Source organism: Lampetra planeri, chromosome 5 (assembly GCF_965212315.1).
Source record: "Lampetra planeri chromosome 5, kcLamPlan1.2.h2, whole genome shotgun sequence".
Classification (NCBI taxonomy): domain Eukaryota; kingdom Metazoa; phylum Chordata; class Hyperoartia; order Petromyzontiformes; family Petromyzontidae; genus Lampetra; species Lampetra planeri.
In genome coordinates, this window is record NC_136111.1 from 2,912,685 (window position 1) to 2,930,171 (window position 17,487).

Here is a 17,487-nt window from a genome sequence, read left to right on the forward strand (position 1 = left end):
ACACAGGATGAGGAGGCTTTTCATCCACCAGCGGACTGCCGAAGGCTCTAGATCAATACGTGCAACTCTGGTGCCGTGGGCGTTTGCCTCTGCGTGTGTGTACGTGTAGCCAGTGGCGCGACGGGTACAGGATTGCACTGAAATCCCTGGGGTCGATCACTCTCCACGGACAACATCAAAGGCTTGTGACATCTGAACCTGTCCTTGACCTCCGATGCACTGACTCAACCGAGTACCACGGCGCAGCGTGCAAACATTGACGCTGCAAAAATCAAAGGCAGCTGGGCCGGCGTAATGTTGCCCGGCCACCACACTCTCTACGATTAGCACCTCCGATTAGTACGGTTGGCTACGGACGGTGTGAAAGAAGTTCAAAATGCATATGTACAGTACGTACTCTTTAACGCATTCGAGATCAATGTGTCGGCAAAACCGTCGACGCCCCCGCACCCCGTGAACGCTGCCTACCCTTCTGCAACCTCCGCAATATGCACCGACGGTCTGCCACCATCTGCTCTCAGGCCTTCACCACGTGGCTCGGTAACCAGGCCTCCTTCCGCCCAGCGCAACATGCGTCGCCTCATCATGTCTACAACGCTTACCTGCCATGTTCACTTCTGCACAGGCTTACGCTGTCGTGCCAAGGCATTCCTAGCAACCATCTGACACACCTATGCTCAAACGCCAACAACTTCTCTTTGCACTACTTAGTGAGAGTGCAGCTCTCTTATCCGCGCATGCCTCAAATACCCTTTAATGTAAACCGTGAGCGATTTCTTCCAAAGTGGTTTCAAAAACTCCGCTTGCTAGAGCAATGCGCCTCTTGACCTCCTTCTCGCAGCCCCCTGCATCGTACGGTTTCGCGTGCGTGTGTGCGTGCACGTCCTTGTGCGTGTGCGCGTGCCGTGCATCTGCCAGTCATCCCGGTCAGTCAACCCACAGCGCCCGGGTCGGTCCCGTGACCTTTCCGTCAGCAGCATGCATTCGACACTTCACGTGGCCTCAAAGTGCACCCGGCCTGGCACAAGCGCCGCCGTGACGTCACCGTGCGTGCGTGCCCACCGACGCTCTCTCTCCTCCCTTACAATCGCGAGCAGTCCTGGGCAGGGCGCGGAAGCGGCGGCGGCGGGGGCTGCGTAGAGCATGGGGGGGGGCTGCTGGGCAGCGGCGGCGCCGGAGAGGACGGCGGCGGCAGCAGCGAGGAGGGCGGCGCGGGCGACGGAGCCGGAGGGCGCCGCGCGTCTCCCCCGCCGCCGCCGCCGCCCTCGAACGGACCGGCCCGGTACTCGAACGTCCGCCGCGGCTTCGGCGGCGCGTCCGCGGGTGGGGGCGAGAGCGTGCGCGCGGGCGACGGCGTCGGGCTGGGGCTGTCGCAGAGCGCCGGGTCGGCGTATACGTTCTCCGAGTCCCAGGGCGCGTCGCCGCGCGCGCTGTACACGCTGCCGACGGTGCTGTAGTCCGTCTCGCTCGGCTCCGAGCCGCGGCTGTCGCGGCGCTGCCGGGCGGCCATCGCCGGGGACCCCCGGAAGGCGCCCGGTCCGCGGGGCCCGAGCCCGGCACGCGAGCGCCGCGCCTCCCTCGCGCCGTAAAAGATGCCGGGCAGCTCGGGCACGCCGTGGTTGGGGCAGTCCTGCGCGGCGCGCTCCAGGGTCCGCACGCGGGACAGAACGGAGGCGACGCCCCCTCGCTTGCCCCCGCTCCGCGGCGCCGCTTCGCCCGCGGGCGACGCCTCCTTCCTCGCGACGTCGAGCTCACCCGGAGGCGCGCATCCGACCGTCGCCCCGATCGCTCGGGGACTTTCGCTCCCTGCGCCGCGGCCCTCTGCCACGCGGCGCCCCGCGTCCACGCGGCGCCCCGCGTCCACGTCGCTCCCCCCTCGGCCCGGCCGCACCGTGGGGCTCCCCATCCCCTCGCTGTTTGCGGTCGCCCCCATCGCGCCGCACCTGCTCGACGCGCGGTCGCCGGCACGCGCGCTCGCGCTCGATTCCGCTATCCTGTCCGACGCCGTACGAGCGACGCCCCCCGCTGCTCTGCCGACGGCTTCGCCGCTACAGCCCCCGTGCTCTCTTCGCTCCGACGATTTCCCATTGACGCTTTCCTGCAGTCCGCCGCGGCGTTCGGTCTGCGCGCCGGGCAGGACACGAGCTGCCGCTGCCGGCTTGGGCTGCGGGTGGGCGGGCGTGCGGTACCAGCCCTCCGTGGGCCCCGCTTTCAGTTGGCCAGCGCACGCCGTGCTCGCTCTCACCACAGCGACTTTCTCGCCTCCGGACACGAGGCCAACCCCGCCGCTGACATTATTATTTAAGGGGGCGTTCGTGTTCGTGGTTTTGATGAAGAGACGCTTGTTGTTGGTTAGCGCCTCCGCGAGAGGCTTGCACAAATCAGACCCTCCGCACATCCGCGTCCGCACGCCGTCAGCATTTCCGGTAAAGTCCCGCCGAGCGCCCGGGCTCTGAGCTGATCCCGCACGCTCACGTGCGGCCGCTGCTCCAGTCATGGAGCGACCGCATTCGTCCAGCAGCGTCACCTCTCCTCCTCCTCCCGTTGTGGCGCTGAGGCTTTTGTCTGGAAGTGGTGTCCGCTGGATCACCCCGGCGGCTGTGCCGGCCTCGCGGCCCGGCGATCGTGGCCCAGCAAGAGGCTCGCGCACCTCGCCTGGTTTCACACCCTCCTCCTCCTTCTTCATCCTCGTATGTTGCCTCTCTGGCCCTGTCGGTGCTGCTGGCTCCTTTGGAGTGACCAATCCTTGGCCCACGGCGCCCCCTCCGTTCCCCGAGTCGGCATCCCCCTGCCGCCCCTCCCATCGCTCGATCCGTTGGCGGATGACCTCGGCGCGGCCTCGTGCATTCGCCGCTCTCGCTCCCGCCTCCGGCGCCGCCACCGCCGCGGCCGTCGTCGCAGTGGCGTCCCTCGACGGACGCGAGTTGAGTGCGCCACCGTTGACGAGGCCATTCTGACGAGGGGGCGGCCGCCGCCGGAAGCCGCATTCGGTCCCGCGCTCCGCGCTCAGGTCGAAGTCCACGTCGGGGTTCGTCGGGGTCGTGGGCTCACAGCTGAGGTCACGCGCCCGAGTCCTGCGCAGCGCGTAACCTCCGGGCGGCCCGCCGGCCCGGCACCCGTCCCCTCTCCGGCCGCCGCGGACCCCGCACACGTCCACCTCGCTGCTGGCCAGCTTGAGCGTGTGCGGCCTGCATTGGGCACGGAGCGCCGAACTCTGGGGCCCGGCAGACGGCAGGCTCAACAGGGACTGCGAGAGAGGCCTGGGGAAAACGGGGCGAGAGGGGCGGAGGTCGGGGGTTCGCGAGGTCAGGGCGCGAGGGCAGGAACGCAAGCGTCAAAAGAGAGGTTCCGTTTCCGATGCACGTTTTGCACAACGGGGGACGTCAAACTCTGAATCTGCATACGCCGACGTGTAAACACAGTGAGAGTGAACATAATCCGTACACTTCGGCTGCTTGCTGTTGAAATCCATTAGGTCTAAAAAATATATTGAAAATCGGTGGAGGTAAACAATGGGACAGGCCGGCTCCGCAGCGAGTGCGAGGGTCCGCCTGCTTGCGAGAGAGAGAGGCTCTGGGCGCGAGCTGCCCTCACCTGTGCACGGGCATGCGGTGCGCTGGCGCAGAGCTCGAGGACGGCGCGCTGCTCTCCAGCGAGGGGACGACCGTGGTCATGAGGTCGCGTGCCGCCTGTGCTCCAACGTTCACCTTGCACGGAGGCGAGAGAGGGACGAGCGATTGCCGAGGGAGGGGGAACCCTGCAACAAGAAAATAAAACACAAAACGAATGTAACCTAGGATGGACTCTTGATTGTGGGGAGCGGTGGTGCAGCGGTTGGTGCGCTGCGCTACGAAGCCAGCGAACCGGTTTAGATTCCCGCTCACAGTCAACACCGAATCGGTCCTGGGCCTCTCCCAGGTCGACTCAGCCTCAAATGAGTACCTGGTGTGGTGTGTCAATCATCACGAAGGCGGTCAGGCGTGGTGCTGGCCACCCACCACCTCCCGTGCCGCGCTGCCTTTCATAGGTGCTCGCTAACAGCACTTGCTCCAATAGTCTGTTACGTCTATATGGGGGATATTTGTCTTTTTGTATACTCCTGTGTGTGTTCATGTCGTTCTACATGTGTGAGGATGCCATTCAGTGAGTGCGTGTGTACATGTGTGTTGGTGTCTGCTTGTAGGAGGATTGGCTACCTACAGTATGAAAGAAGTTCAACATACATACAAACACAAACATATACTGTACATTTATAAATGCAATAAGATTGTATATGACCACAGGGATGTCCCTTTATGGAATGACTCGGCCATTTAATTTTAATTTAGCACGTGTGGCGAGCCACCAGCCAGCCAAATCACCATCTATAGTCAGTCACCCAACCAGCCACACCCAACAAGGCGTTCAGCCATCCAGTCAGCCACTAAACCAGGCAACCTTCCCACTGTCAGCCAGTAGACCAGCCAGTCAGGCAGCCAGTGAGCCAACAAGCCTCCGAGTCACGACCCAACAGCGCTGTATCCACCAAGAGAGGCGGTCACACGGCACCATTCCTGTCAAGGGAAGTGCTCGCCTCACGATGAGAGACTGGTTGCCAGTTCAAATCCTATCCGGGCACCAACGAAGCCTTGTATCCCTCTGGAATTGATGAAAATGTGTGAAGTGGGACGTCAACCCGCCCCGCCCACCCCCGACTCCACGGGAACGTGGAATTTCCTCCATTGCCTCCGGGCCACGGGTAGAGAAAAGCGCCGCTCCTCACTCGTAAGAACCAGGAGACACTTTTACTCATCAGCTTCACAAGCAGCCGGCTGCCCAGAAGGATGTCCAGTAAACCCAACAGCACGTCGCACAAATGCCTAAAGCGAGGTGGTCGGCAAACCGAAATAACAAGTAGAAATTATTTTTCAAACTCAGTCAGAGCCCTGCAGAGAGAGCCGTGCAGTCAGAGCCCTGCAGAGAGAGCCCTGCAGTCAGAGCCCTGCAGAGAGAGCCCTGCAGTCAGAGCCCTGCAGAGAGAGCCCTGCAGTCAGAGCCCTGCAGAGAGAGCCCTGCAGTCAGAGCCCTGCAGTCAGAGCCCTGCAGTCAGAGCCCTGCAGAGAGAGCCCTGCAGTCAGAGCCCTGCAGAGAGAGCCCTGCAGTCAGAGCCCTGCAATCAGAGCCCTGCAGAGAGAGCCCTGCAGAGAAAGCCCTGCAGAGAGAGCCGTGCAGTCAGAGCCCTGTAGTCAGAGCCCTGCAGTCAGAGCCCTGCAGAGAGAGCCCTGCAGTCAGAGCCCTGCAGAGAGAGCCCTGCAGTCAGAGCCCTGCAGAGAGAGCCCTGCAGTCAGAGCCCTGCAGTCAGAGCCCTGCAGAGAGAGCCCTGCAGAGAGAGCCCTGCAGTCAGAGCCCTGCAGTCAGAGCCCTGCAGTCAGAGCCATGCAGTCAGAGCCCTGCAGAGAGAGCCCTGCAGAGAGAGCCGTGCAGTCAGAGCCCTGCAGAGAGAGCCCTGCAGTCAGAGCCCTGCAGAGAGAGAGCCCTGCAGAGAGAGCCCTGCAGTGAGAGCCCTGCAGAGAGAGCCCTGCAGTCAGAGCCCTGCAGAGAGAGCCCTGCAGTCAGAGCCCTGCAGAGAGAGCCCTGCAGTCAGAGCCCTGCAGTGAGAGCCCTGCAGTCAGAGCCCTGCAGAGAGAGCCCTGCAGTGAGAGCCCTGCAATCAGAGCCCTGCAGAGAGAGCCCTGCAGAGAGAGCCCTGCAGAGAGAGCCCTGCAGTCAGAGCCCTGCAGAGAGAGCCCTGCAGTCAGAGCCCTGCAGAGAGAGCCCTGCAGTCAGAGCCCTGCAGAGAGAGCCCTGCAGTCAGAGCCCTGCAGAGAGAGCCCTGCAGTCAGAGCCCTGCAGAGAGAGCCCTGCAAGTCAGAGCCCTGCAGAGAGAGCCCTGCAGAGAGAGCCCTGCAGTCAGAGCCCTGCAGTCAGAGCCCTGCAGAGAGAGCCCTGCAGAGAGAGCCCTGCAGTCAGAGCCCTGCAGAGAGAGCCCTGCAGAGAGAGCCGTGCAGTCAGAGCCCTGCAGAGAGAGCCGTGCAGTCAGAGCCCTGCAGAGAGAGCCCTGCAGTCAGAGCCCTGCAGAGAGAGCCCTGCAAGTCAGAGCCCTGCAGAGAGAGCCCTGCAGAGAGAGCCCTGCAGAGAGAGCCCTGCAGAGAGAGCCCTGCAGTCAGAGCCCTGCAGAGAGAGCCCTGCAGTCAGAGCCCTGCAGTCAGAGCCCTGCAGAGAGAGCCCTGCAGTCAGAGCCCTGCAGAGAGAGCCCTGCAGTCAGAGCCCTGCAATCAGAGCCCTGCAGAGAGAGCCCTGCAGAGAGAGCCCTGCAGAGAGAGCCGTGCAGTCAGAGCCCTGCAGAGAGAGCCCTGCAGAGAGAGCCCTGCAGTCAGAGCCCTGCAGTCAGAGCCCTGCAGAGAGAGCCCTGCAGAGAGAGCCGTGCAGTCAGAGCCCTGCAGTCAGAGCCCTGCAGAGAGAGCCCTGCAGTCAGAGCCCTGCAGAGAGAGCCCTGCAAGTCAGAGCCCTGCAGAGAGAGCCCTGCAGTCAGAGCCCTGCACAGAGAGCCCTGCAGAGAGAGCCGTGCAGTCAGAGCCCTGCAGAGAGAGCCCTGCAGTCAGAGCCCTGGAGAGAGAGCCCTGCAGTCAGAGCCCTGCAGTCAGAGCCCTGCAGAGAGAGTCGTGCACAGAGAACCCTGCAGCCAGAGCCCTGCAGAGAAAGCCCTGCACAGAGAGCCCTGCAGAGAGAGCCGTGCAGTCAGAGCCCTGCAGAGAGAGCCCTGCAGTCAGAGCCCTGCAGAGAGAGCCCTGCAGTCAGAGCCCTGCAGTCAGAGCCCTGCAGAGAGAGCCCTGCAGAGAGAGCCCTGCAGTCAGAGCCCTGCAGTCAGAGCCCTGCAGAGAGAGCCCTGCAGAGAGAGCCCTGCAGTCAGAGCCCTGCAGTCAGAGCCCTGCAGAGAGAGCCCTGCAGAGAGAGCCCTGCAGTCAGAGCCCTGCAGTCAGAGCCCTGCAGTCAGAGCCCTGCAGAGAGAGCCCTGCAGTCAGAGCCCTGCAGAGAGAGCCCTGCAGTCAGAGCCCTGCAGTCAGAGCCCTGCAGAGAGAGCCGTGTAGTCAGAGCCCTGCAGAGAGAGCCCTGCAGTCAGAGCCCTGCAGTCAGAGCCCTGCAGAGAGAGCCCTGCACAGAGAGCCGTGCAGGCGGCCTGGCCGCCGCCGTCCCTCCACTGAGGAATACCCCGGCGAGATCGCCAGACACCCCTCACCTTGAGCTGTACGAGCGTTCTCTCACAAAAAAAAGCCACACTTGGCTTTAGATCTGCGCACAGCTGTGAATTAAAATCACGTGCGGGAGAGGGACGTGATGGGGGCGGGACTCAAGGGTGGGAGGATGGAGGAGGGGTGAGGAGCCAGAGAGTCGCGGAGAGGGAGGGAGTGGAGTGGAAGAGACGAGAGGATGGAAGAGGGTTGTGGGAGGTGGGACAGAGTGGATTCTAAATGGTTGGAAGGCATGGAATTAATACCCAATTCAGAGACCTGATGAATTGTTATAACCTGCATCAAGAATCGATATTTTTCGTCTCGCTTTTTGCCCGGCTCTCATGTTTTTGTTCTGTCTCGTCCGGAGAGCTGAGCTCACCCCATTTGCCTAAACGTAACAATCGCCGATAATTTTCACGTCATTTTCAGGACTCACAATCATTATTCTACGTGTGTACCGTGAGCATTATAATGAATCAAAGCATTGATAAATAAATGAATCAATGCATTGCGAAATACCTGTTAAAATGAAAGAGATGCATGGTGGGGAGATAAAGAGTGGGAGGATGAGGGAGGAGATTAGGAGGAGGATGGCCTGAAGAGATAATCAGTAGGACAAGGACTTGGAGAAGTGTTGTAGGGAGGAACTGGGTAAGAGGTAGGAGACATGGGGGAGGGATGGGTGAGCTGTGAGTGGGTGGAGGGGAGAGATCTGTGACATGTACAGACGGTGCCTGGGGGATTCCTCATGCGATGATCCTTGAACATCCTTCCTGAACATGTGTGGTACAGTAACGCGCGCCCCCATCATCTAGAGCCCCCATCATCTCGAGCAGGGTCACTCGCCAGCGGTGATCTCTGCCCTTCCTCGCGCGCAGAAATGTGAACGTTTTTGCCTCGTGATTTAATGTCGTTAAAATGCGGTCCGTGTTGCTTTTTGGAGAAGAGCGGTAAATAACGGCAAAATATTCAACATTGGAATGAAAGGTATTGAAGTGTCTATGCCCATATGATCGACGTGTAAAATCATAACACACCTTCACTTATAATAATAGGGGGTTTCCCCTTTTTTTCTGGCAACAAAACTAAAACCTTTGTACAAGGATTCATGTCTGCATTAACCACAATACTTGCAGTCAAAATGCAAGCAAAAAACACTATGATAATGTATGCATTGTCCTTGAAACTGATTGATCCACACCAGGGACGGCTTTCTTTTGTGCTCGACCAGAGGACGCCAAAAGGCGTACAGCTCAAAGACAACGCACTATCAAAGTAATGAGGGCTCGGGGTGAGCATCTACATCATTAGACCTCCTTTGCCAGTACCAAAATATAATAATAGGGGTTTCCCCCTTTTTTTCACCTTCACTCACCTCCCAACGTACTGAAACATACAGGCTGGCCCCCGAGTTAGGATGCATTGGGTTATTATATTTATTTTAACAAATGACATCGGGTGATTTTATTTATTTTGACAAATGTTCAATCTGACCCTCATTAACATAAACGTATGCATTTTCTTTTGAACTTAATGGAGGACTTTTGTTTTAAAGATTACAGCTGTAATTTTTGAACATTCATAAATTATCTTTCGTCTCAATGCATTCCGGGTTCTTGGACGAGTTTTGTAAATGACGGATTCGAGGTGATTCCACGGGAAGAAGAAAAATAGATATTAATAATAATAATAATAGATACAATAATAACTTAAAGAATAAACAATTAAAATGCCAGGTGTTAAAACAAATGAAATGACCCCGTGGGTCCTGAATTTTGGGCCATGCTGTCTTCCCTCACGCCATGTTGTTGTCTGTCCAAGTTTTATGGAGGTGGCAGGATGGCTCAGAGTTCAGGGTACGGACTCGGCACACGTGAAATCCTGGGTTTAAATCCACGTTTCAGCCACCCATGGTTAAACCGGGACCTCAAATGTTACCAGCTTTGATGATCTCAACATTGGTGACAATGACTCTGTAAACGTTAATTTCAGTTGACCTCTCAAGCGACTAACACGTCGACAGTCAGGCATTGGGGCTTAGTGTAGCCTCCCTGGTGCGGACAAAATGATAGGTCCCGTGAAGGTATTTCTGTGAAATCACCCTTTAATGAGATGTTCTCCAACACACGATGATGCATGCAGCGTAAGGTCTGATCGTGCATTTCTTCATCTCTTGAAATGACACGAACAGCAAAAAATGTTTAGGTAACTTTGATAAAAAGCCAAAACCGTGAAGCTTTCAAAACACATTTAAGCTTCAGATTAGATTGCGTTAGGTTGTGAAGCCATGATGATGATGATCGCAACTCACGTATTTATTTATTTAAACGCCGCCGTAACTGCGAATATTTGAAAATGGAGTAAACATGCCGCGGGAACAAGCCCCGGTGCTCTTGATCTGTGCGGGGAGATTGACTCAGACAGGAAGGGCGCGCAGAGAAGTGCCACAGTGGAAGGAAACGGCGAGCGTACGAGTTGATACATCGCGTGAACCCAAAGTGTTGTTGCACTGGGATGCCATCCCGTAACCTTTTCACATGACGTTGACGTGTGTCATTTTGAAGTGAGGAGGTCACATGAATCATCAGGTTGTCGCAAGAGCTGTTGTTTAAGGTTCGCTCACAGCAGTGAGCACCGCTCATCGATGCCAGCTTACCCAGTCAGAATCTACTCTGCAACCTTTGGCGGTCGTGCACGTACACTATGAAGCCGCAAACTCGAGAGTTCGATTCCCAGCTGTGTCTCACAGCCACGGGCGAAGTGGTACGGGATATGGAGCCACTTGTCAGCCTGCACTAACACGGTGAAGTGGGGTCCTACAACCCTTAGGACTGACAGCGGCGTGGGGAGGCCTTCATTCAGCAGCGGCATGGGTAGAGAGGGATGTGAGGGGAGACCGAGGCAGGGGTGAGTCCACGGAGGCCGTTTAAGACGATGAGGCCAATCTTGTAGTTGATCCAGAAGATCTTAATGGAGCAATCTGGGGATTGGGATGATGTTAACTACCTCGCCTGGTATACAGGAGGTCGTGGGTTTGATCCCGACCCTGACGCCTGCTGCTGTATATTTGGAGGTTGCGTGTCTCTCTCATCATCATCATCATCACGGCGGCGAGGATATGTTAACTACCTCGCCTGGTATACAAGAGGTCGTGGGTTCGATCTCGACCCTGATGCCTGCTGTATATTTGGAGTTTGCGTGTCCCTCTCTCTCTCCCCGTGGTCGCGTGGATTTTTCTCCGAGTTCTCTGGATTTCCCTCCGCATTTATAATCAACATCACGCATTTAGAGTATTTGGCTGCTATATATGTCCACGTGATACGTCACTTTGTTGAGCTATCATTTGTGGCCAGGTCACTTCTGAAAAAGATCTATAAAGATCAGTGGGCTTTACCTGGTAAAATAAAAAATAGTACTTTACCTTATTTACGAGTGCGGGCGAAAAGTCTTAGCCTGTACAAGGCCACTATATGAACTCTGGTTACACACGAGTTTGTGTACTAACGTGTGTATGCAAACGTGTTTTGTGTGTGTACCGCCCTTTAAATACGACAGACGTGTCTTTAAACTACTAGTGCATGGTGCGGTGTGAAAGCCTGCGTGCGTTCGCTGTGTGTTTTGCGAGCGTTATTCCGTGTGTCGTTAGAGTGTGCATGCCCCATGGGATCTGACCGCCATATAAGGCAGCCAAAGCACAGAAACTTTGATATTTGCCCAAATCGAGCAACCCAAGCGAGCAGACAAATGACCACGTGCACACACTCACTCACGCATGGTGAACACACACACACGAGTTCATCACACAAATGCCTTTGCGTGCACACAAAAGACAAAAATCCCCCGTAAAGCCTTAACAGACTGTTGGGGCAAGTGCTGGTAGCGTGAACCTATGAGGGCCGACACAGCACACGAGACTGTGGCTAGCCAACACCACGCCCGACAGTCTTTGTCTCCCCAGTGGCGATGTTTACTACACACCGCACCAGGTACTCATTTTAGGCTGAGTCGACTTAGGGGAGACCTAGGACCGGTTCAGATAATTGTCACCGGTGTTGGTCGTGAGCGGGAATCGAACTCGGGTCGCCGGGTTCGTAGCGCAGCGTAGCGCTACCCGCTGTGTGCTTGCACGTACACACACAAGCCACACTTGTGGACAGCCAGAGAGAGTAACCACACAACCTCACAAGGTCTTGCCATGCACCCTCAACCCCAACAACAACAGCCTCATTCACAAGACACACCAACTCAACTCAGAACATGCAAGCACAAATACACACGCGTACACTCTGCATAGCCATGTATACTGTATACATAAGCTCGTACATTCACACCGAATAATAATAATGCTTAATTTTTGAAGCCATGTGCCTGTCGAGGAAAGTTTTCGATCAGGGCATATTGCTTGCTATCATATATGGATCAGGAAAAAAAGCAAGGCCACTGATAAATTAAACGGATCAAACGCTGAAAAGTACACAAAGAAGCAAGGCTTTGTTGTCCTTCCCCCACACCTCCGATTAGTGCGGTTGCCTACGTATGGTGCGAAAAAAGTTCAACATACATCACATAGATACATGGCGAGATGCACGCTTTGAATTACACAAATAGACGGACAAAAAGGGGAATTCATAGACCAGTTACAATCAGAGAGCAGAGGGACAATGATAATTGGGCAGGACACATTGCTGAAAGGATCGGTGGCCACGCGTTGAGACTGGTGACTGAACGACAGCCCACGGGTGGAACGTGCCCAAGATTGTGGTATCGCGAGGTCAAAACAGAGGGTGACATCACCTTTATCCAGCAGTGGACAGATAATGGCGATTGATGATGATCATGGCGAAGGGCTGTTCCTACCAATCCCAAGGCTTTTGTGCGTGACTACAGTGAACCGTGCACGTAGAGTTAGCATTTACATGGGCACATGTTCGATCGGAAACTTGCCCATGGATGTACACGCAGATTTGTTGACATTCGCCGAGTAGGATATATCAATGTAAAGCTTTGATACAGTACAACACTTGTAAATTGTTGATGTACATGTGCAGCCCTTTGTCAATCGACTGCCGGATGAGGGCTTCCCCATGCTGTGTTGGTCATGGGAGTTATTAGACCGTACTTCACTACGGCAGTCAGTGCGGGTTGGCGAAGGAGGTGGCCCAGTGTGGAGATCACGCGTATGGCTGGGTGGGGGTGAGCGTAGAAGTACAGGACAACAATGGATTTTTCCGCACATAATTCTTTAAATAATATAATTCTATGTTAATGACAGCAATGGAATTGTTTCCATTTGTAAATAATTTGTTGAAGTGGGCAGAGCTATTTCCTTAATTGGCAGGACAATTTTAAAAATATTCCTTAGATTGTTTGCATGTCCATATTTTCACAGATGTCCCCCCTACCCCCTACTCCAATCGATGTCTGGCTTAACCCCATCGGGTCAAAACCCGCTCAACCTGGATCGTCGCAGACCTGTGCCAACGTCACCTGCTGGCATTTGCGAGAAATTCCAAAATCTTTTTCCAAAAAAGACTAGACTATGATTGCCCCCCCCCCCCCCAAATGAGAAAAAAAAGGTCACATAATAATTTTGCACATAAACGTAAACAACAACAACCCTATCTCTGAGATGGGTGTGTTTTGCAACTTCTTGAGAATTTTTTTTAAGTTGCTAATCTCATTTCACATAACGGTTGCACTCAACTGATTTACTCTCGTTGTATATAAAACTAAACGACTTTTTTAATTTAGCAAGTAAGGCCCACTGAGCGATGTAGCTCTTTCGCAGAAGCGACCTGGCCACCACAAATGATAGCTCAACGTAGTGCCTCGTTACGTGGACATCTATAGCAGCAGCCAAATACGTTTAACGTGCGGTGTCGATTCTAAACGTGGAGGGAAAATCTGGAAGACCCGGAGAAAAGCCAACCGACCACGGGGAGAGAGAGAGAGAGACATCGCAAACTCCACATATACAGCACGCGTTAGGCTTGGGATCGAACCCACGGCCTCCTGCATACCAGGCGAGGTAGCCATCATCTCGCTACCGTGGCGTAATTAACGATCCCGCATACAAGGAGATTGTTAACGACGCCACGCTAGATGTTCCCATATAAAATAGGATCGTTAATGTCTTCAATCATCTTTAGCATTTGGGGGGAGGGGGTGGCGGGGGGTTGGGGGAACTTGTCACAGTTAAAGGTGAAGACGACGGAGCCATAGAAGGACCGTTTTGATCGGTAATCACCCATTTCGGTTTTTTTTTCTCTCCATGGCATCGAACTTTCTTTACTCCCCCCCCCTCCTCCTCCTGCTCCGAGGAATGCAACAGCTGGCCGGAATAAAATAAACCAACGGCACTCAGGTCCCGCAAAGAATGAGCTCAGAGACAGTACAGTATCGCAACTTTTAGCACGACTTGAAAATTTACAGCGTAATAATTACTGTACGCAAAAGATTTTGGGCTCGGTTTTTTGTTTGGAAAAGTCGTGAGCGCGCACTGACTTTTATTTGTTCACTGTACTTTTAAGGAAAAGAAAAGTTTAAAATTTGGGTTGTAAAAATTGGATCGTAAATAATAATAAAAAAAACCCGCTCGTTTTTACACGATAACACACTTCCAGCCAAACTGTGTTAGAGTACGGCAACTTTAATATCCTACAGTGATATTGTTCGTCTTCTCGACTACTTGGTGTGGCAACATATTTCGGTTTCGAAGCCCTCAAAATGTGAGCCAACGCTTCCAATCAACGTTGGCACGTTGCTTGGAATCGTTGGACGAACGTTGGCCCAGCGTGCCATGTTTATTGGGTGACCCGGGTAGCGTTGTGAATGACGCAGGGCCTGATGTGTATGTTGTGTGCGTTGAACTTCTTTCGCGCCGTACACAGACAGCCTCGTCAGACCTCAGCTAGCCAAGCGGGGTCGAGCCCGGATAGCGCATTGGATGCGCGACAAGCAGAGGCCGGTGCAGCAACGACCAATTGTTGTCCCATACTTCTACGCTCCCGCGTCTATACCCACCCCGCCTTTTACCAAACCGCAGCCAGTCGTCGCTTGACCTCAACGATACAACTCCCCGTGAGCGTTCCACGGTGCGGCAGGCCCTCATCCAGGGAAGGAGGAACGAAAGGGCTGAACGTGAACAGCGGCCGGAGGCACGGCGGTCAGCGCACACTCGTCACTGAATCCGTGGTGCATTCGGATCTGCGAGGATGACGATGATGACCACAATGACGACGACGATGATGATGATGGGCTGGCTGATGAGAACGCCGTTCGCCGGAATGTAATCCCACCTCTTTCCCCCATTGCGAGTCGAGAGTTCTTTCCAATCGTTGCCGACCACACTCCGGTCAGATGCATTGGCCTGCAATGTCTACGCATGGCGAACTTCGTGTGGTCCTGTTACCGTAGGACTCTGTCACGCAGGCAAAGCTGCAGCCTCGCTATTGCTGAATTGCTCACGTCGGTCGTGAGACACGTCTCGGAAGAGGTGGGTGGCTGGGGGGGGGGGGTACCCACGCTTTAACCCAACAAAGGGGCCGTCCATAAATGACGTCACGCGATTTTTGACAATTTTTGACCCCCCCCCCCTCGTCACACGGCGTCACAAAAAGTCAGATCCCCCCTCAAAAACCATATTTCCATTTGAAAAAAAAACATGCTTCAAATCGCTTTAAACAATTGTCATTGTAGTGCGTATTTAATGTGGCGCTGCACTCTGATGTTGTAGGAGTGTTGTAATAACAATTAGTGTTGTAATAACAATTCTATATTTATTTAAAGTTGCGCATTTTGATGTGACTTCACATTTCTCAACCCCCCCCCTCGTCACACATCGTCACAAATGTATCTCCCCCCCCCCCCCTAGGTGCGTGACGTCATTTATGAACGGCCCCAAAGGCAACCTGTCCCCCGTCGAATGTGTGCGGTGTGACCATTTTCCAGCACTGTGCTGCTGAGTGGACAGGGGGGAGGGTGGATTAATAAGCTCGCCCTATTTGTTTAATCTGCCACGCCGGGAGATCGCATCCAGCCGGTGACCTCTGGATCGCAATTATCCCGTTGTGCTACCCGATCACACCACCCGTGGCGGCATCCCAAGCAGTGCTCGAGTAGTCCTGCAACAGTACAATGAGTTGGAGTTCTTCTAAGGACGGTACTGCAATATTGTCTCGCTTTTTTGTCGCCTGACCCCAGCAGCTCCGATGAGCACGGTTAAGCTACGTATGTTGCGAAATAAAACTTCAGCATACATAAGATAGCTTTGTTGGTAACAACAACAACAAGCTCCCAATCGTTCACCTAAGAGTTGAAACCCTGGTCACAGCTGAGTTGTTCCAGACTCGTCATCCTTTTCGGGTGGGGAAATGAACACCACGTGGTGGGATGCGTTACAGCGAGATGTGTCGCGTGGAGATTGCAGTGCCGTGCTGGTCCTTGCCATAGGCACGTGTAATTTCCACCACGTGCTTGGTGGAGGTGGGGGAGGGGCATCAGGGATGAGTAACGCAACACGCCAGACTCTTCTGAGCATTGTGACGTTGAAACTTTATGTGCTGAGTTTGGGAAACTTATCATAGAAAAGTCCCGTTCTCGAATAATGTGTTACGGCAATTTGTAACTAAAATGCAACGTTTATTATAAAATGTACATGAACTCATCCCTATCGCAATCCACTGCTGGATGTCAGGCTTTTTCACGCTGTTGGCCTTTGGCATGTTTTGACCATACTTGACCATCCTGAACAATGCAGGTTGGTGAAGTGGTAGGAAGATGGGGGGAGAGGAAGACGAGCCGAAGGCCGGGTCATAGACACAGCATCACTCTGAGACTAACGCTGCTATAGCCGTGGTGCAAGAATCGAACCCAGGTCAGCTGGTCCACATTGCAGCGAGTGCGCTCACCGCTGTGCCACCGCTCCACCTAAACCCCCATTGTTTTGTATGACAATAATTTCGGGTACTGCTGCAATGATTTAAACGTTCTATAGAACAGACAGAGGAAGAGCAGGAAGATGAGAGGGGGGGGCTCACACGTCACGTGACTGACAATTGCAATATTTGAATAGGAAGCAGCCTAATTGTCCCCCGTGTTTGTGGTGAAGCTGCAGCAGTTATCTGCGTGTAAGCTCTCATCATCATCAGCTGCTGCTGCTGCAGAAGCAGCATACAGTGGTCGTAGCCATGTATGGTCCCGTTACTCGAGCAGCCTCGGGGCCCCCGCTGACTCCAGCCCCCCCCCCACCACCACCACACCCACCCACCCAAGGGAGCTCTGTCAAATCAGAAATGAAAAATTAACCACCAGACTTTAATGGAAAAAAAAATCTTCCAGATTTCAATAAAACATCCTCGCTCTCTATTCCGTGGCGCTTTTAAATAAAACGTAAAAAAATAAAGTTGTATAATTTGGACAATGCCACAAACCTCACGTATTGTGCCTTGCAGTTTAACAGTGCTTAAGTCTGAGTAGTGTGTATATATGTGCGTCTTACTGTGACTCATTCTTGAAAACACTGCAGTGTGTGTACTGAATTATCGCATGAAACTTTAGATGGGTCAGGGAGCAAAATGCAAGTTAAGAGGCAGCATAGTGACGGGCAAGAGACGTGGGTTTCAGGCCAGCAGACGCGTCGCTATGAAGGACGATGCATGCCCCGCGGTCGACGCTGATGATGGAGCGACGGGCCAAAGGAGAGACACACACCAGATAAGAACACCAACACTGAGGGGTGGGAGCGATGATATCAGCGAATGTGCAAATCGAGACGAGTTGTTCTCTCGTGTGACCTTGTGGAATGGCTAGAGCCCCGGGAGGCATTCATCAAGCAGTGGGTAAAGTTGTGGCTGATGATGAAGTTAGATGCACAAAGAGGATGATGATGTTGATGATGTGAGCAGCGTACTCTGTAATGCTCTTGTCTGCACAGCAAAGTTAATCATCTGTGTGCAATGTCTTGTTAAGCTCACCATGTTGTACGAGGTTAATTACGACATTAAGACGAGGTTCCACAATATGACCCCAGTGACCCCCGAGTTAAATTTGCAGTCACAGCGAACACCGGCGGTGAACCGGCACTCACCTATCGTAAACCCGCACGTGCCAGCGTGGTGAAGTATGGTCAAATAACTCTCAACTGCACGCCGTGGGGAGGTCCTCCCATCCAGAATCAGAAGGACAAACGGGCTGCATTGTGGGCACGATTAGCGGGAGGAGGACATGGGCCCAGACA

General features: G+C 54.3%; 1 protein-coding gene across 1 annotated transcript in view; it reads right to left on the reverse strand.

Moving 5' to 3' along the window:
• LOC144718558 (DENN domain-containing protein 2B-like) overlaps positions 1-17,487 on the reverse strand; it is a 48,054-nt gene that overhangs the window by 15,199 nt on the left and 15,368 nt on the right. The window contains exons 2-3 of the mRNA XM_078593928.1: positions 3,595-3,757; positions 1,086-3,260 (exon numbers count right to left, since the gene is read on the reverse strand). Coding sequence (XP_078450054.1) covers positions 1,086-3,260; positions 3,595-3,674 — 2,255 coding nt within the window. The 5' untranslated portion in view covers positions 3,675-3,757. The remainder of the gene's footprint in view (positions 1-1,085; positions 3,261-3,594; positions 3,758-17,487) is intronic.